We start from the raw sequence: 20,359 nt of genomic DNA on the forward strand, positions 1-20,359 counted from the left end.
AATAAAAAACTGAAACGAAAAATTGTAAAAATAAAACAACCGAAACGAAAAATTGAAAACTCGAAAAACTGCAAATCGAAAAATTGAAGAATCGCAACATTGAAAAACCAAAAACGTTTTAAATTAAAATTATTGCATACGTATTTAAAATGAAAACTAGAAACATTACAAATCGAAAATTGACGAAACGAAAAATTAAAAAAATGGAAATTGAAAAACCAGAAAATTATGAACTCGGAACATTGAAAAGTCGAAAATTTGACGAGAATTAAAACTGAAAATACAAAAAACTATAAAATCGAAACGTCGAATAATTGAAACAATAAAGAGAATAAAAAACGAAACGAAAAATTGAGAAATCGAATAAACAAAAAAGTTTCAAAAATCAATAATTGAAAAATGGTAAAATGAAAAAATCATAAAATTGAAAAACTGAATTTTTTAAAAATTATTACGTACATATATCTAAAATGAAAACTAGAAAAATTGAAGAAATGAAAAATTGGACAATCGCAAATCGAAAAGTTGAAGAAACGGAAAATTGAGAATACAAAAAATTATAAAATAGAACCATTGAAAAATAAGGAAAATAAAAAGCTGAAACGAAAAATTGCAAATCAAAAAATTTGCAAAATCTAAACAATGAATAATTGAAAAATCGATAAGTGAAAAGTTTTCAAATCCAATTATTGAAAAATGGTAAAATTTTAAAATCCTAAAATTGAGAATCAATTCGAAAAATGCAAAATTAAATCAGAAAGTTAGAAAATCGAAACATTGAAAAACGAAAAATTGCAAATTAAAAAAAGACAAATTTTACGCTAAAAAAAAGAAAAATAAAATCAGAACATTAAAAAAACGAAAAATTGAAAAAAATAAAGAAAATAAGAAACCAGAACCAAAAATTGCGAATCGAAAATTTGCAAAATCTAAAAGTCGAAACATCTGAAAGTTGGAAAATCAAAAACTGAAAAATTTTGAAATAAAAACTTGAAGAGATCGATATCACAAAATTCAAGAAATAAAAAAAAAATGGGAAATAGAAAAATTGCAAATCTGAAAATTGAAGAAACGAAAAATTAAAAAAATTAAAATTGAAAAAGGAAAAAATGATAAAATCGGAACATTGAAAAATCGAAAATCTGTAAAAATAAAACAACCGAAACGAAAAATTCAAAATTGAAAAACCAACAATTTTTAAAAATTATAATTATTACATACGTATTTAAAATGAAAACTAGAAAAAATACAAATCGAAAATTGAAGAAAGGAAAAATAAAAAAAAATTAAACTGAAAAACTAGAAATTTATGAACTCGGGACATTGAAAATTTGAAGAAATGAAAAATTAAAAAATCGTGAAACAAAAATAACGAAAATTTGCCGATAATTAAAATTGACAATACAAAAAACTATAAAATCGAAACATCGAATAATTGAAAAAATAAAGAAAAACAACGAAACGAAAAATTTAAAAATGGTAAAAATGCCAAAATCATAAAATTGAAAAACTGAATTCTTTTTAAATTACAATTATTATTATGTACATATTTAAACTCGAAACATTGAAAAGTCGAAAATTTGACGAACATTAAAACTGAAAATACAAAAAACTGTAAAATCGAAACGTCGAATAATTGAAAGAATAAAGAAAATAAAAACCGAAACGAAAAATTGAAAAATCGAATAAACGAAAAAGTTTCAAAAATCAATAATTGAAAAATGGTAAAATGAAAAAAATCGTAAAATTGAAAAACTTAATTTTTTAAAAAATTATAATTATTACATACGTATTTAAAATAAATACTAGAAAAATTTGCAATTTAAAAATTGACGAAATGAAAAATTAGACAAACGCAAATCGAAAAATCGAAGAAACGGAAAATTGACAATAGAAAAAATTATAAAATAGAACCATTGAAAAATAAAGAAAATAAAAAACTGAAACTAAAAATTTGCAAAATCTAAAGATTGAATAATTGAAAAATCGAATAAATGAAAAGTTTTCGAATCCAAAAATTGTAACTATTATTAGATAGTAGATACACATTTAAAATGAAAACTAGAAAATGTTCAAATCGAAAAATGGAGAAACGAAAAATTGAAAAATCGAGAATCTGAAAAATAAAAAATTAAATCAGAAAGTTAGAAAATCGGAACATTGACAACCAAAAATTCCAAATTAAAGAATGACAAATTTTACGCTGAAGAAAAGAAAAACTATAAAATCAGAACATTGAAAAAACGAAAAATTGAAAAAAAAATTAAGAAAATCGAAACATCTGAAAGTTGGAAAATCGAAAAACTGAAATATGTATTTTAAAATAAAAATGGATATCGCAAATTTCAAGAAACAAAAAATGAGAAATTGAAAAATTGCGAATCGAAAAATTGAAGAAAGAAACAGTTGTAAAAATACAGAAAATAAAAAACCGAAAGGAAAAATTCAAAATTAAACACCCCAGCATTTTTAAATCGAAAAATTGTAAAAATAAAAAATAAAACAATTCAAAATTGAAAATCGATTTTTTTTTTTTTTTTTAATTAAAATTATTATTACATACGTATTTAAAATGAAAACTAGATCAATTACAAATCGAAAATTGAAGAAACGAAAAATTAAAAAAAATGAAATTGAAAAACCAGAAAATTTCGTCGAAAATTTGAAGAAATGAAAAATTATGAAAACGGAACATTGGAAAATCGAAAATTTGAAGAAATCGAAAAATCAATGAATATTTGAAAAATAGAATAAATGAAAAAGTTTTAAATCCAATAATTAATGATAAAATTCTAATAAAATCATAAAATTGAAAAAGTGAAAAAATTTTTAAATTATAATTATTATTAGATACATAATTTAAAATGAAAACTGGAAAAATTGAAAAATTGAAAATTAAAGAATCTGAAATCGAAAAATAGAAAAAACTAAAAATTGAGAATACAAAAAATTATAAAATCGAAGCATTGAAAAATAATAAAAATAAATAACCGAAACGAAAAATTGCAAAATCTAAAAATTGAATAAATGAAAAAGTTTTAAAATCCAATAATTGAAAAATGGTAAAATGCTAAAATCATAAAATTGAAAAACTAAAAAATTGTAATTATTACTACATACATAACTAAAATGAAAACTATTAAAATTGAAAGAACAAAAAAATGAAAAATTGGAAAATTCCAAATCGAAAATATAAAACCGAAACGAAAAATTGCAATGGAAAAAATTGAATATTTGAAAAATAGAATAAACGAAAAAGTTTTCAAATCCAATAAAAAAAATTCTAATAAAATAATAAAATTGAAAAAGTGATTTTTTTTTTAATTATAATTATTATTATTAGATACATATTTAAAATGAAAACTAGAAAAATTGCAAATCAAATTAGAAAAATTTTACTGTGAAAAAAAGAAAAAATATAAAATCAAAAGATTGAAAAACCGAAAAATTGAAAAATAGAAACTCGAATGGATATCGTAAAATTCAAGAAACAAAAAAAAATATGAAAAATTGAGAAATCCAAAAATTGCAAAACGAAAATTTGATGAAATGAATAATTAACAAATCAAAATGTAATAAAAAAGGTATAAATTTAAAAATTATAAAACCGAAACATTGAGAAGTCGAAAAATTGAAAAAATTAAAAACGAAAAATTGAAAACCTGAGAAACTCAAATCGAAAAATTGCAAATCGAAAAGCTGAAGAAGCAATAAAAAAATGAAAAATTGCAAAGTTCAAGTCAAAAAAGCTTCAGGGGTGTTATTTACGCCACTGGTAAGTTCTTCAATAAAATTCACTTCAGTGCACATTTCGAAAAATATATTTTTACCCACACCCACGCACAAATGTAACAGTTGTGAAGTGTTGAAAAGTGTCTCTCTAAAAAAGCCGGAAACAAGTTATTGATATTCCGATTAAATCTTACTGTGGCGCCGGTGAAAAATTAACGAATGACACTCTATATAGGTCAGCTTAATCTCGCTGAAACCTGTGTGCAGCCACCACCTGAAAAATTCATCTCTCCACTGCGCTCCACAGGTCTTCCTCATTTTTCAGACACCTCCATGTAAACCGTGCGTACAAAATCTGCAAACCCGAATGCGTAAAAATAAAAAACCCATTAACCAAACCGTTAATTTTCGCCATGACGTCAAATTCGAACCCGAAACGACCGCAAAACCTTCGTATATTTTTGTCATAAAACGTCCAAACAAAACATAAAAACCGACTCGTCGAAGCATCGTTAATATATTATTTTCCCAGATATCCACCTAACAGCATCTGGATCTGTTCCAGGGCCCTTCAACGCTCCGGTGACCTCGTACATGAAGCTCACGAACCCGTCAGACAAAAAAGTCCTATTCAAAATCAAAACGACAGCGCCAAAAAAGTACTGCGTACGCCCGAACTCGGGCCTCCTAGAACCCAACACTTCGATAGAGATAGCAAGTAAGTATGGGGCGGACGACTTATGAATAATTAATCGATGTTCGTCCATGTTCTAGTAAGTCTGCAGCCGTTTTTGTTCGACCCGGCAGAAAAGAACAAACACAAATTTATGGTACAGACGTTATTCGCACCGGACGGAGACGTAAATCTCGAACAGCTATGGAAGGAAATCGGACCCGAACAGCTGATGGACTCGAAGCTGAAGTGCGTGTTCGAGATGCCAGTCGAACAGAACGAAAGTCAAGAAGAACCCGCTAAAGCTAGTCCTAAAGCACCTGTCGTTCAGTCGGTACCTAATAACGCTATAGATCCGGAATTACAGAAGGCGGCCGAGGAGGTGAGGTTTTGGGGCTTTCGGTTCCCTTTGTCGACCAATGACAAAATAATAGCTTTTGTGTTTTTTTTTTATATTGTCCGATCTGAGCTTTTTTTCTAGTAGGGACCAATTTTTGAATTTTTAAATATTCCTTCGTTCTTTTCGATTATTCCATTTTTCAATTTTGAATTTTTTAATTTCTCGTTTGTCGATTTTTCATTTTTTATTTTTCGAAGAAAACAACCACCACCACTTTTAGAAATTTCTATTTTTTATAAATTTATTTTCTGTTGAAATATTTAGACAACAGTTGAAAACTGGAAAAATTGCAAAACTAAATTTTGAAAAACGCAAAATCCAAAAATTGAAAAATTAAAAATTGCAAAATTTAAAAAATTGGGTTCAAAAATCCATTAATCAAAAAATAGAATGCATATTTAGAAAAATAGAAAAGTAGTGAAATTTAAAAATTGAAAAATCGGAAATAGGAAAATTGTAGAACTGAATCAAATCCATAAATTCCAATACTAATGAATTGCAAAATCAGAAATTAATTAAATTTAAAAAAAAGGAAAGTTAAAAATGGAAAAACACAAAACCAAAAAAAAGGGACAAATCATAAGTTCAAAAATGGATTGATAGGAAAACGGAAAAATTGGGAAATTGAAAATTGACTACTAGCAATTAAAAATTAAAAAAAAAAAAATCAAAAACTGAAAAAAAAATGAAGAATCAAGAACTTGAAAATTAACTAAACATCGGAAAATTAAAAAACGGAAAATCCAGAAAAAATACAAACCGGACAATTATAAAATCGAAAAAGTGTAGAACTGAAAAATTAACAAAAAAAAAACCCAGAAACCGAAAAAATTGAAGAATCGGATAATTGTAAAATCGAAAAACTGAAGAATCAAAAAGTTCACAAATCCGTTAATTGAAAAATTGAATACTTGAAATTTTATTGAAAATCGAAAAATTGAAAAATGAAATAGTAGAAACAACAAAAAAACATGAAAAATCCAAGAACTGTAATAATGAAAAATAATTGAAAGAAACGGAAAATTAACTTAAAATTGAAAAATAAAAAACCACAAACCGAACAAAAAATGTGGAATTACAAAATTAACAAAAGAAAAAAGCAAAATCGAGAAATTGAAAATTAACTAATAATTGAAAAATGAAAAAAAAAATAGAAACCCCCAAAAAATCGAAAACTTATAAAATTAAAAAAAGGAAAATGGACAATCCAGAAATCCAAAAAAAAAATGAAAAATCGGATAATTCTAAAACTAGAAGTACTGTAGAACTGAAAAAGTAAAAAAAGAAAAATCCAGAAATCGAAAAAAAATTGAAGAATCGGATAATTGTAAAATCCAAAAACTGAAGAATCAAAAAGTTCACAAATCCGTTAATTGAAAAATTGAAAATCGAAAGACCGAAAAGTGAAATAGTCAGAAACAAAAAAAAGATGAACAATCAAAGAATTGTAATAATGAAAAATTGGAAATCTAGAAAGGGAAAATTAACTAAAAATTGAAAAATAAAAAACCACAAACCGAACAAAAAATGTGGAATTACAAAATTAACTAAAGAAAAAAGCAAAATCGAGAAATTGAAAATTAACTAATAATTGGAAAATGAAAAAAAAAATAGAAACCCCCAAAAAATCGAAAAATTATAAAATTAAGAAAAGGAAAATGGACAATCCAGAAATCCAAAAAAAAAAAATGAAAAATCGGATAATTCTAAAACTAGATGAACTGTAGAACTGAAAAAGTAAAAAAAGAAAAATCCAGAAATCGAAAAAAAATTGAAGAATCGGATAATTGTAAAATCCAACAACTGAAAAATCAAAAAGTTCACAAATCCGTTAATTGAAAAATTGAAAATCATAAAATTTTATTGAAAATCGAAAGACTGAAAAATGAAATAGTCAGAAACAAAAAAAAAGATGAAAAATCAAAGAATTGTAATAATGAAAAATTGGAAATCTAGAAACGGTAAATTAACTAAAAATTGAAAAATAAAAAACCACAAACCGAACAAAAAATGTGGAATTACAAAATTAACAAAAGAAAAAAGCAAAATCGAGAAATTGAAAATCAACTAATAATTGAAAAATAAAAAAAAATAGAAACCCCCAAAAAGTCGAAAAATTATAAAATTAAAAAAAGGGAAATGGACAATCCAGAAATCGAAAACAAAAATGAAAAATCGGAAAATTTCAAAAAAAAGAAGAACTGTAGAACTGAAAGAGTAAAAAAAGAAAAATCCAGAATCGAAAAAAAAATTGAAGAATCGGATAATTGTAAAATCGAAAAACTGAAGAATCAAAAAGTTCACAAATCCGTTAATGGAAAAATTGAAAATCATGAAATTTTATTGAAAATCGAAAAATTGAATAATGAAATAGTCAGAAACCACAAAAAACATGAAAAATCCAAGAACTGTAATAATGAAAAATTAATAATCTAAAAACGGTAAATTGACTTAAAATTTAAAAATTAAAAAACCACAAACCGAACAAAAAATGTGGAATTACAAAATTAACAAAAGAAAAAAGCAAAATCGAGAAATTGAAAATTAACTAATAATTGAAAAACGAAAAAAAAAATGAAACCTCCAAAAATTCGAAAAATTATAAAATTAAAAAAAGGAAAATGGACAATCCAGAAATCGAAAACAAAAATGAAAAATCGGATAATTCTAAAATTAGAAGAACTATAGAACTGAAAGAGTAAAAAAGAAAAATCCAGAAATCGAAAAAAAATTGAAGAATCGGATAATTACAAAATCGAAAAATTGCAAAACGGTAAAATTGAAAAATCGAAAAACTAAAGGAAAAATAGAAAAATGGAAAAATTAGAAACCCAAAAAAATAGAAAAATTATAAAATTGAAAGAAGGAAACTGGACAATCGAGAAATTGAAATTTAACTAAAAATTAAAAACCAAAATCCAGAAATTAAGAAAAAAAAATGAAAAATCGGATAAATGTAAAATCAGAAGAACTGTAAAACTGAAAAAGTAAACGAAAAGTCCACAAACCGAAAAAAAAATTGAAGAAAAGCTAACTAAAAATCAAAAAGTTAAAAAATGGAAAAGCAAGAAACCAAAGAAAATTGACAAATCATAAGTTTCAAAATGGATTAATAAGAAAACGGAAAAATTGTAATATTGAAACATTAACAAAAGAAAAATGCAAAATTGAGAAATTGAAAATTGACTACTAACAATTGAAAAATGAAAAAAACAATTCAAAAACTAAAAAAAACAAAAACCGAGAACTTGAAAATTAACTAAATTTTGAAAAATGAAAAACGGAAAATCCGGAAACCGTAAAAAAACGGGACAATTGTAAAATCGAAAAAATGAAAAACTGAAAATTTAAAAAAAATTAAAATCCTGAAACCGAAAAAATTGAAGAATCGGATAATTGTAAAGTCGAAAAATTGCAAAACTGTAAAGTTGAAAGAGCGAAAAACTGAAGAAACAAGAAATTGGCAAATCTATATATTGAAAAATTAGAAATTGCGAGACTGAAAATTAACCATAAATCAAATTCAAAATTGGATTCATCGGAAAAAGGGAAAATTGTAAAATAGAAAATTTTACACCAAAAAAAAAGTTAAATCGGACAATTGTAAAATCGAATAATTAGAAAACCTAAACTTGAAAGATTAAATATCGTGAAACTGAAAAAAAAAAAATCGGATAATGGTACTATCGAAAAGTTAAAAATTCTAAAACTGAAAAATCGAAAAACTGAAGAGTCAAAAATCGATTAAGTGAAAATTCGAAAAATTGTATAAATTAAAAAAAAAGAAACACTGAAGATTTAGAAATTGAAAATTAACTAAAAAGTAAGTAAAAGTCGAAAAATCCAGAAATTAAAAAAAAATTCAAATTGGATTATTGTAAAATCGGAGAATTGCAAAAATATAAAACTCAAAGATCGAAAATCTGAAAAATGAAGAATTGAGTTGACAAATCGATAAATTAAAAAACTGAAAATCGAGAAATTGAAATTTAACTAAAACTCGAAAAATAAAATATTCGGGAACAAAAAAAATTTAAATCAGATAATTGTAAAATCGAAGAATTCTATTCTTGAAAAATTAAAAAAAAAAAGAAAGAAAAATTGAAAATAAAGAAACTGATTAACTAGAAATTGAACAATAAAAAACCGGAAAACATGCAAAAATGAAAAATTGACAAAAGAAAAATCGAAAAATGGAAAATAAATTAACGAACAACTGAAAAAAAAAATAGAAACCAAACAAATAAACGTCAAAAATTGTAAATTTGCAAAAAATAAAAGAAGAATGGAAAATCCAGAAATCGACAAAAAAAATAGTAATATCTGAAGAACTGTGAAACTGAAACATAAAAAAAAGAAATATCCAGAATCCGACAAAAATGAAAAGTCGGATAATTATAAATTCTAAAAATTGAAAGATCGAAAAAATGGAGGAAAGAAAATTGAAAAACAGAATCAGAAACCGAAAAAATTGAAAAATCGAGAACTTGAAATTAACTAAAAATTGAAAAATGAAAAATCCAAAAACCAAAAAATTGTTGAAGAATCGGATAATTGTATCATCGAAAAATTGCGAAACTAAGATTGGAAGTTCGGGCATTTGTAGAATCAAAAAATTGACAAATCAATAAATTGAAAAAAGAAAAACTAAAAAACCGGGAAATTGAAATCATAAAATGAGAAACGGAAAAAAAATTTTTTAATCATTCAAAAATGGATTAATCGAAAAAAGAGAAAATTATAAAATAGAAATGGGAAATTGAAAATTAAGTAACAATTGGAAAATAAAATTAAAAATCGAGAACTTAAAAATTTACTGAAAATTGAAAAATGAAAATCCAGAAATCCAAAAAAATTAAATCGGACAATTGTAAAACCGAAAAATTGCAAAACGTAAACCTGAAAGATTAAATATAAAATGTAAAACAAAAAAATAAAAAAAAATCGGATAATGGTAATCTCGAAAAATTGAAAATTCTAAAACTGAAAACTTATAAATTAAAAATCTAAAAACAGAAGAATTAAAAAGTTTACAAATCAATAAATTCAAAAATTCGAAAAATGGATTAAATCGAGGAATGGGTTGATTGAAAATTAACTAAAAAATAAATAAATGTCGAAAAATCCAAAAATCGAAAAAAACTGAAAATCGAGAAATTGAAATTTAACTAAAAATCGAGGAATTGTAATTCTGAAAAATTAAAAAAAAAAGAAAAATCGAAAATAAAGAAACTGAAAATTAACTAGAAATTGAAAAATATAAAACCAGAAAACATGACAAAATAAAAAACTGACAAAAGAAAAAGGAAAATCGTGAAATTCAAAATTAATTAATTAACTGGCAATTGAAAAACAAAATCAGAAACCAAAAAAAAATAAAAATCGAGAATGAAATAAACATCCAAAAATTCTAAAATTAAAAACAAAAACTAAAACAAACAAGAAATTGTAAAGTCGAAAATTGCGAAAGTATAAAATTGGATGATGGACAGGTCAATAAATCGGGAAATAGAATACGCAATTGCAAAATAGAAAAATAGTATACGCAATTGCAAAATAGAAAAATAGTATACGCAATTGCAAAATAGAAAAATAGTAAAATTTAAGAACTAAAAAAAGAAAAATTAAAAATCGAGAAAGTGGAAATTAGGAAAAAATAAAGAAGCAAAAACACGGAAACCGAAAAAAATACAAATCGATGGAATTGAAAATTAACTAAAAATTGGAAATTGGAAAATGAATAATCTGGAAATGGAAGACAAATCAAAAAATTAATAAATTCAAAAATCAATGAATCGGAAAATCGTAAAACTGAAAAATTAAAACAAGGAAAATCCGGAAACCTAAAAAAAAATTAAAAATCAAAATTGTGAAATTGAAAAATTCAAAAATCGACCCCTATCAAAAAAACTCCAATTTACGCAATATAAAAAACACCACATTCGAATTTTGCGCCAGTTTGACTTTAACGCCGACGTGCAGTGTTGCGATTAGTCGTACGGATGCGGAATTTAATGCCGACGGGAACAGCCAAAAGCAGGGTGTTGTGAGACAGCGCCATCCGCAACCAATGCGTGGAACAAGTAACGCGACAGATTCGTCAAAAAATCCAAACTCTGTCACAGTAAAATTGGATTCGTACATTTCCGCTGACAATAACCATAATTTTACGAGTCCTGTACCTTCAAGTAGGCACTTTATGTCGATAACAACGGCCATCTAATTTGCATACTTTCCTCATCTTTCTCGGCAGAGGCTTTAAAACGCACATAAACTCGCAATACGGAAACCGTCCCTCTATAGCGAGGTCATAAATAAAAGCGTCCCGAAGAGAAAGTATATCTGGTTGTCTAGATTTACAGAAAGTGCGCTATTTTTGATGTGTAAAATTGACACTAAATTAAAACATTATTATTAATGAAAACAAAAAGAAAAAGAAGAAATATTGATTTTTTTACGTAGTCACCACAGGCCTCGCTTTACAATTGATTTGTATGGAATTTAGGTCGGCGTCCTTCCTTGTCCACTTCGGCATAGGAATGGCCCTAATGACGGAAAATGTTGTCTGGAAGCAGCTACCGATCACGGGAACCCCCGGGACGGGAACTAATCGGCGGTCGACACGTCTGTGGAATAAAGTTTCCCAATACCCAGGAAATTATTATCTTCGGCGTATGAAACGTGAGGGTTATTTGATCCCATCGAGGAGATCCGCTATATTAATATTAATATGTCAAAATCAATCAGCAAAATTTAGGCTTTAGGGGCTCTATAAACAAGAAAATATGTAAATTTACGATAACTCACAAGACGGTAGGTTATTATTCTTAAATGCGAACGTGAACTCGTCTAAATAGTGGTAGACTGAGTCAAAGGTTACACAAATACTGAAAACGTTAAAAATCTCATTACAGACTGCGTGGTTCGCGATTTTTGTTTTCTGATAATTATTTAGTTTTTCGATTTTCAGCTTTCCAGTTTCTAACCTGAATTTTTCAGATTTTTGATTTTGCAATTTTAAATTTTTTTATTTTTTTCGATTTGCAATTTTTTGCTTTTACAGTGCTCTGGTTTTATGATTTTTGTTTTTTTTTTTCCAATGTAATATTTTTCAATTTTTGGATTTTTCAGTTTCTCGGTTTTTCCACGTGTAGATTTTTAATTATTCAATTTTGATTTGCAATTCTAGTTTTCATTTTGAATATTTAAAACCACTTATAATTTTTAAAATTTTTGAGTTTTTCAGTTTTCCGATTTTAAAATTTTTCCATTTTTTAAATATTGTTAAACTTTTTCATTTATTCGATTTTTAATTTTTGAATTTCTCGATATTAAATTTTTCGATTTCACAAATTTTGGGTTTTCCATTCGATTCATTCTTCTTCCTCCTTCCAATTTCTCGATTCATTAATTCTTTCCGATTTTCAAGTTTCTCGATTTTTAGTTTTTCAGTTTTTCATTTCTTGAATTTGGTTTTATAATGTTCTGATTTTATAATTTTTGTTTTCTTTTTTTTTCAATGTGATTTGCAATTGGATTTTAGAATGTTTCCATTTTTCAATGGAAACATTTAAAACTTTTTCATTTATTCAATTTTTCAGTTCGATTCGTTTTTCTTCTTTCCAATTTCTCGATTCAATAATTCTTTCCGATTTTCAAGTTTCTCGGTTTTTAATTTTTCAGTTTTTCCTGAATTTTTCTGTTTGCAGTTTTTCCTTTTTTTTTGGATTTTAAAACAGCATTCGAGTTTGCATTTTTAGATTTTGCAGTTTTTCGTTTCGGTTTTTATTTTCTTTATTTTTACAATTTTTGGATTTTTCGATGTTCCGATTTTAAAATTTTTTGTTATTCCTACTTCAGTGTTTTCAAATTTTCGTTTCTTTAATTTATGATATGTAACTTGGAATTTTCATTTTTAAATTTCACAATTTTTCTATTTTCCAACTGTTGGGTGCTTCAATTTTTAGATTTTGCAAATTTCTGGTTTTACAATGTACTGATTTTACAGTTTTTTTTTTTTTTCCAATGTAATGCATATTTTTCATTTTTTATTTTTTTTCAATTTCTCGGTTTTTCAACTTTTTAATTTTTCCTTTGTTCAATTTTGATTTGCAATTCTAGTTTTCATTTTGAATATTTAATACCAATTATAATTTTTAAAGTTTTTGAGTTTTCCCATTTTAGAATTTTTCCATTTTCCAAATATTGGTTATAAAACTTTTTCGTTTATTCGATTTTTAATATTTGAATTTCTCGATATTTAATTTTTCAATTTTCCAATTTTGGTTTTCCAATTTTTCGATTCGTTTTTGTTCTCTCCAATTTCTGGATTCAAAAATTCTTTCCAATTTTCAAGTTTCTCGGTTTTTAGTTTTTAAGTGTTTCAATTGTTCGCTTCTTGAATTTTTCTGTTTTCAGTTTTTCTTCTCTTTTTTTGTTCGATTTTTTCATTTTTAAATTTATCATATTAGTTTTTTGATTTCCCAATGTTTGGTTCAATTATTAAATTTTGGGCAGTTTTTCGTTTTGGTTTTTATTTTCTTTATTTTTACAATTTTTAGTTTTTTCAATGTTCCATTTTTTTATAATTCCTTGTTCTTCCAATTTCAATTTTTTTAAATTCACAATTTTTCTATTTTCCAATTTGTGAATGGTTCAATTTTAAAATTTTTCAATTTTTTGGTTTTACAATATTCTGATTTTATAATTTTTGTTTTTTTTTTTATTAATATTTTTCATTTTTGGATTTTTCAATTTCTCGGTTTTTCAACTTGTAATTTTTTTAATTTTTCATTTGTTCAATTTTGATTTGCAATTCTAGTTTTCATTTTTAATATTTAATGGCAATTATTATTTTTAATAATTTTTAGTTTTTCAATTTTCTAATTTTTAATTTTTGAGTTTCTCGATATTTAATTTTTCTATTTTACAAATTTTGGGTTTTCCAATTTTTCAATTCGATTCGTTTTTCTTCTTTCCAATTTTTCGATTCAATAATTCTTTCCGATTTTCAAGTTTCTCGATTTTTAATTTTTCAGTTTTTCCTGAATTTTTCTGTTTGCAATTTTTCCACTTTTTTTGTTGGATTTTAAGACATGTAGCTCTTCGAGTTTTCATTTTTAAATTAATCATATCAGTTTTTTATTTTCTTTATTTTTACAATTTTTGGATTTTTCGATTTTCCGATTTTATAATTTTTTGTTATTCCTAATTCAGTTTTTACAAATTTTCGTTTCTTTAATTTTGTGATATGTAACTTGGGAGTTTTCATTTTTAAATTTCACAATTTTTTTATTTTCCAACAGTTGGGTGTTTCAGTTTGTAGATTTTGCAATTTTCTGGTTTTACAATGTTCTGATTTTACAATTTTTTTTTTTTTTCAATGTAATGCATATTTTTCAATTTCAATTCTAATTTTCATTTTGAATATTTAATACTAATTTTTAATTTTTGAATTTCTCGATAATTAATGTTTCAATTTTCCAATATTTGGTTTTCCAATTTTTCAATTCGTTTTTGTTCTCTCCAATTTCTCGATTCAAAAATTCTTTCCGATTTTCAAGTTTCTCGGTTTTTAGTTTTTAAGTGTTTCAGTTTTTCGTTTCTTGAATTTTTCCGTTTTCAGTTTTTCTTCTCTTTTTTTGTTCGATTTTTTCATTTCTAAATTTATCATATTAGTTTCTTGATTTCCCAATGTTTGCTTCAATTATTAAATTTTGTGCAATTTTTCGTTTCGGTTTTTATTTTCTTTAGTTTTACAATTTTTAGATTTTTCAATGTTCCATTTTGTTTATAATTCCTTGTTCTTCCAACTTCAATTTTTTTAAATCTACAATTTTTCTATTTTCCAATTTGTGAATGGTTCAATTTTAACGTTTTTCAATTTTTTGGTTTCATAATATTCTGATTTTATAATTTTTGTTTTTTTTTCATTTTTGGATTTTTCAGTTTCTCGGTTTTTCAACTTGTAGATTTTTTTAATTTTTCGTTTGTTGAATTTTGATTTGCAATTCTAGTTTTCAATACCAATTCTAATTTTTTAAATTTTTGAGTTTCTCAGAAAGTATTGGTTTTTAAAACTTTCTCATTTATTCGATTTTTAATTTTTCAATTTTTCAGTCCGCCAGTGTTACTCATTTTGACTTTTCAATTTTGACGATTCTATAATTTTCAATTTTCCAATTTTGGGTTTTCCAATTTTTCTTTTCGATTTTTAAGTTTCTCGATTTTTAGTTTTTCAGTGTTTCAGTTTTCCGTTCTTGAATTATTCTGTTTTCAATTTTCCATTTTTTTTTTCTTTTTTGTTTCTTCGATTCTACGATATGTAGCTTTTCGAGTTTTCGTTTTTAGATTTTGCAATTTTTCGTTTCGATTTTTGTTTTTCTTTATTTTTTCAAGTTTACAGTTTTTCAATGTTGTGATTTTATAATTTTTCGCTTTTTCAATTTTAAATTTTTCAGTTTCTTGCCTTTTCAATTTTTCTTTCCTTCAATTTTTGATTTGCAATTTTTCTAGTTTTGATTTTGAATATATAATAATTAAGTACAATTTTTTCAATTTTACGATTTTAAAATTTTTAAGGATTTTCATTTATTCCATATTGTTAATGTTACAGTTTTTCTATTTTACAATTTTGACGTTTCTATCAATTTTCCATTCATTAATTTTTTTCGAATTTCAAGTTTCCTAATTTTTCCAAATGTTTCAGTTTTGTTTCTTCATTCTTTGACTTGAATTTTTTTCCGATTTTTGATTTTTCGGTTTTTTAAATTTTCGAATTAAAAAAGATGGATAAATTAAAGAAACGAAAAAGTGCAAAATCGAAAAAACGAAATATTGGAAAATAAAAATATTGAAAATTAAGGACATCAGTAAATCGGAGAATTGCGAAATACAAAAATTGCAAAATTGAAAATTTAATAATAAATAATCGAGGAATTCAAAAATCAAAGATTAAAAAGCTGAACTATTTAATAAACGAAAAATTATAAAATCGAAGGAAACATTGAAAAATTAAAGAGATGAAAAATCGAAAAATTGTGATACAAAATCGAGAAAATGAAAGTTAAAAAATCCATAACTTGAAAAATTGAGGAAGCGAAAAATTAAAGACTGAGAAACTGAAAAATAGAAAAATGAAAAATTGTAATATCGGAAAATTGAAGAAATCATAAATTGTAAAATTTGGTAGGCAAAAAATGGACAAATTGAAAAAATCATAGTTGAAAAAACGAGAAGTTGTGACAAAAAATTGTAAAATCGAAGAAAAAGGAAAAACGAAACATTTTCGTATCAAAAAACTGGTCGAAGATAAATCCAGATTTTTCTAAAAATTGTAAGATTTGATTTTGCGAATTTAATTTTTTTATAACGCTTGTCAGTTAATGCAAAGATATATGTAATATTAAAATAATTGCAAAGACGCATGCTACGCCTTATTTCAAGTGAGTACACTACCGTATTTCCAAATTTTCGGAAAAATAGAGTGAGTCATTTTTGATTTTGATCGATATAATAAATCACCTCATTAATTTTTTTTTATTGTTTTATTTACTTTGGTCAGCCTGTGTAAGTAATTCAAAAATCTAAGAATGCCTTCATAAACCACAATTATAAGGTCAATGTAGAATTTAAATTACAATTTTGACTTTTTTTCCAAAAATCTGGATGTCTCTAAATTAAAAAAAAAAGTTGCAAATTTTGTAGACGACACAACATTTGTAATACACATATAAAATTTGGAACAATCGGTCTAGTAGTTTCGAAGATTATGTGTTTAATAAAAATTCGGGTAGACGACAGACGGAAACGGAAGACCTATTTTTTCGTACTATAAAGGTGATGAAACATAGAGAAAAGAAAACAAAAGGTTTCCTTCGCCCAAAATTTAAATATGAAGTAAAATACAGAACGTAAAAGCTGTGTGCAATTTACAGTAGATTAATGATTCTGGCTTTTAAAATGTAACTAAAAGGTTGAATTAAAATGCTTTCGAGTCAGTTTCGCAATAATTGACAGCAATTTATTTTTCAGGTGCAGCAACTTAGGGAAGAAGAAAGTTCGTTGAGGCAAGAAAATCTCCGACTTAAAGAGGAAATCCTCCAGTTAAAATTGGCAGCAGGAACTAGGGTGACCCAACCCAACCGATACGCGCCTCCAGCGCAACAACAAAACATCCCAGTAATATATATGGCTGTAGCGGTAATTTTGGGCTTCTTAGGCATCGTATTGGGCAAGTTTGTCCTCTGAGACCCTCCCTAGAGACTTAGCGTGGTGTTACTCAGATTACCATGCCCAAACTCCAATATATTGTATATTTATTACAGTTAATTCATTATTATCTACTGTAAAATAAAATTTCTTGTGCATACTTAACGAGTGTGCTATTTTGGTTGCATCTTTCGGCCAACTCGGTTCTTTTGCCAATCTTAACATTGTCAAACGACTGCATCGACGAAAAAGAGAAACGTAGATTAACAAAGTCCGGATTTGGGTGTGTTGAGGTTGGACGAACTGTTGGTCACTTTTTTACAGAGTGTTTCTTATAAACGTAGCTAAACGAATTTGAATGTCGGAGATTGTTTTTATTTGAAACATCCTGTACTCGATTTGGTTCATGTCAGCAATCGCAGGTTAGAAGTATACAATATATGGCAAGTTTACTTACTAGCCATCTTTGGACGTTTCATGCCTTAAGGTTTTCGTTTCGTATACAGCGACAGTCCAAACGAAATTGCTGCAAAATTGGGAATACATTTTAGGGCGAATGTTGTTTTCATAACTGCACAGACTGTACATAACTTTGAACTTTCTCTGTATACCGTCGTGTGTTGATCAACTTTCCGCCGTCGTTATTTTTAATGGAGTCAACAATGTGTTAAATATATTTATTAATTTTGTTTTTAATTTAATGTTTTAATGTACGGAAAGTTGTTTGACTATTGCATTTTTTATTTTTTTTTCTTAGTATTTGTGGTAATAGTTCAGTCATTTTGTAATTGTTAGTTAGAATCGAGCACTTGCCAAGGTCCATCGATGATAAGTCACCTTAGAATCACGTAATATTGCATTTGGGTTGAAATCATCCTACTTTAGATTAGGTCCACTTCATATTAATGTGGTGCTGTCATATACATCTTTATTTTTCATTGAGTTTGATATTAAATATTTTTTCACCTCAACGAAAATTTTATTTGTGTCTGTGAATTTCGTTAACTGTACTAGATTTAGGGCTATTTGGGGGCGATCACCGCCATTTTAGAACCGACCTTCCAAAAATTTTAAGCAAAATGCAGTATAACGTTCATCCCTGCAACACCAAAAATATACAAAGCTTTGCCTAGACAACGCCAACGTTGTTGGCGAAACGCGTTGTATATTTTCAGTGCTGCGGGGATGGACCTTATATTGTTATAGCACACCGAGTGACCAAAAAGCCAAATAGTTGTGTGATTGTAAAATTAACGGTTACCCCCGAGACGAATTCCAGAAGAAAAACTGGGTGAGATTATGTATAATTTTTAGTTTTACCATCATACAACTGCTGCAATTTTTCAGGATCGGGCTTTTTGGACGTGCGGTTTCCAAACTGGGGGCGACTTCCCCCTCAAACATCTGAAATTAATAGTAGTAAGAACTTGGCTTGGTGCGATTGTTCATATGTATTATATTTTAACACGTTGTACTATTTTATGCTAGCCTGGTAAGTGTAAGTAACTTCAGTGAATAAACTATACTTCATTACCTACTTAGAAAATTTTTGTAAGTCGTTATCTTACCGTGCAAATATTGACCTGATGTAAATTGTACGAAATTATAAGTGACATGTTGCAATCCATTCTGCTTTTCAATTATCCAGCGTCCGTTGTGGAAACGTGAACGGCAAAAATGCAGCAATGTAAAAATTGAGTACAAAGACTGCGGCTCTGATCAAGGCGATCGAGCTCTCCTCACATTTCGGTGTCACGTTGCGTTGGAAGGTCTGTTACATAATTGACCGCATCATCCACTGCGCCCACAGACTGTCAAGCCAGCGAGTTGTCAATTCCACGAGGGGATAGGTTTGTTTTGATTATAACAAATAATAATTTGAGAATAAATGTTCAGATTCAATCTGTGAGAACAGTAATAAAATAATACCACCTGTTTCTAGTCAGTGATACCAATTTAACTGATGATAACTTTCAAGGTCCTTTCATAATTTAAATGCCATAAGTGAACCATTATAAATCTCGAGTTAGAAGTTAATTTAATAGCTTAAGTTGGCTGTGATCGTCTAACCAAATGGAACCTATGTTGCAAAAATTACCGCTAAATAAAACACAATATATATGGAGGACACAAAATTATTTATTCCTCCATTAATAAAATTCTGTGGTGTCGCTCGATAGCGGCACCAGACGCTATGGGAGTGTGGCGATCGAACTATACCGATTTCGTTCTAGACTACAGCAAAAATACGCATAGGGGGCGTTGTAGCACGAGCGGAGTTTGGGGCTCCTGGTTGTGGCTGTTCTCCCCCCACGACGGTGATTCTAGCAAGCACTGCCGCACAGCGTCACGTTATCCCGACCGCCCCTGACTTCTATTCAAGGCGTGCATCCTTTGTGCAGATGGTGCGACCGACAGCTCAACAAGGAACCGCGCACTCCGCTTCCGCCACGTGTTTCTGTGTTATTTACCTCAATTCCATTTAAATGTTCAATCTCTTTGACTCTGATATTAAACTACAATTGAACAAGTGTTAAAGTTTCAGAAATAGCAATAAGCAACATTTAAATTCGCTATACATGTCGTGAAATTTTAAACAGTGAAGAATTCTCATCTGAAATTAAGATTGGACATCAGACAATCTATATGACGGAAACATTAATTAACAAAATATTTACATGAAAAAAAAAAACTGGCAAAGATTTATAACGCAAAAAAACAATCTGGTGTTAAGTAAAAAGGTTACGTGAGGCTAGAACTGCAGAGCATGAAAATTTACGTTCAATTTAAATTATATAACAAAGAAAATTACGGAAGTTAAAATTATGAGATAGATTAAAAAATTGCAAAGGTAACAAAATTACATTCCTAGAGTGGGGCACCGTTAGATTGATTTAACTGTCGTAAATGGACCATTAGCAATTTTGTGTGAGGAATTAAGAAGTGTTATAATGTAACACTTAAGTATAAACATCCAGAAACCTTATTTATAATTTGATAAACAAAGAATGAGTCCTGGCTAAGTGAATCTCATGAAATCTCCTAGCAGTCTGAACAATCTCACGACTATTAAATAGTGTTAGAACCAGTTATGGGTTACGGTCCTGACTACGATAAGCAGAACACGCTCCGAAATCCAAACTCGAAAATTGAGAGATATCGAGCGTCAAAAGCGAAAGAGAAGTAGTAGAAAACAAAGAAGTGAAGTGGAATAAGAGTAAGAAGCACCAAGAAGTGTAAGGACAGCAATTATTCGGGAAAGTGTGGAATCAAAAGAACCTAACCTCCGAAGAGATAGTCTGGCGGCGCGAAGTAAACAACACAGGAACGTACTAGATACACAG

At 27.1% G+C, this 20,359-nt stretch overlaps 1 protein-coding gene across 2 annotated transcripts in view; it reads left to right on the forward strand.

Annotated features, from left to right (window-relative positions):
* The window catches only part of LOC135127772 (vesicle-associated membrane protein-associated protein B), a 63,782-nt gene extending 45,140 nt beyond the window's left edge, over window positions 1-18,642 (forward strand). Inside the window, exons 2-4 of one of the 2 annotated variants that reach the window (XM_064054380.1) lie at window positions 4,265-4,450; window positions 4,507-4,787; window positions 16,839-18,642. In XM_064054380.1, coding sequence (XP_063910450.1) covers window positions 4,265-4,450; window positions 4,507-4,787; window positions 16,839-17,054 — 683 coding nt within the window. In that variant the 3' untranslated portion in view covers window positions 17,055-18,642. The remainder of the gene's footprint in view (window positions 1-4,264; window positions 4,451-4,506; window positions 4,788-16,838) is intronic. The other variant, XM_064054381.1, reaches the window with a different exon arrangement.
* The last annotated feature ends 1,717 nt before the right edge of the window (window positions 18,643-20,359 follow it).

The sequence above is a fragment of the Zophobas morio genome, unplaced genomic scaffold, assembly GCF_036711695.1.
Source record: "Zophobas morio isolate AGI-343-1 ecotype UQ-CSIRO unplaced genomic scaffold, CSIRO_AGI_Zmor_V1 ptg000012l, whole genome shotgun sequence".
Lineage (NCBI taxonomy): Eukaryota > Metazoa > Arthropoda > Insecta > Coleoptera > Tenebrionidae > Zophobas > Zophobas morio.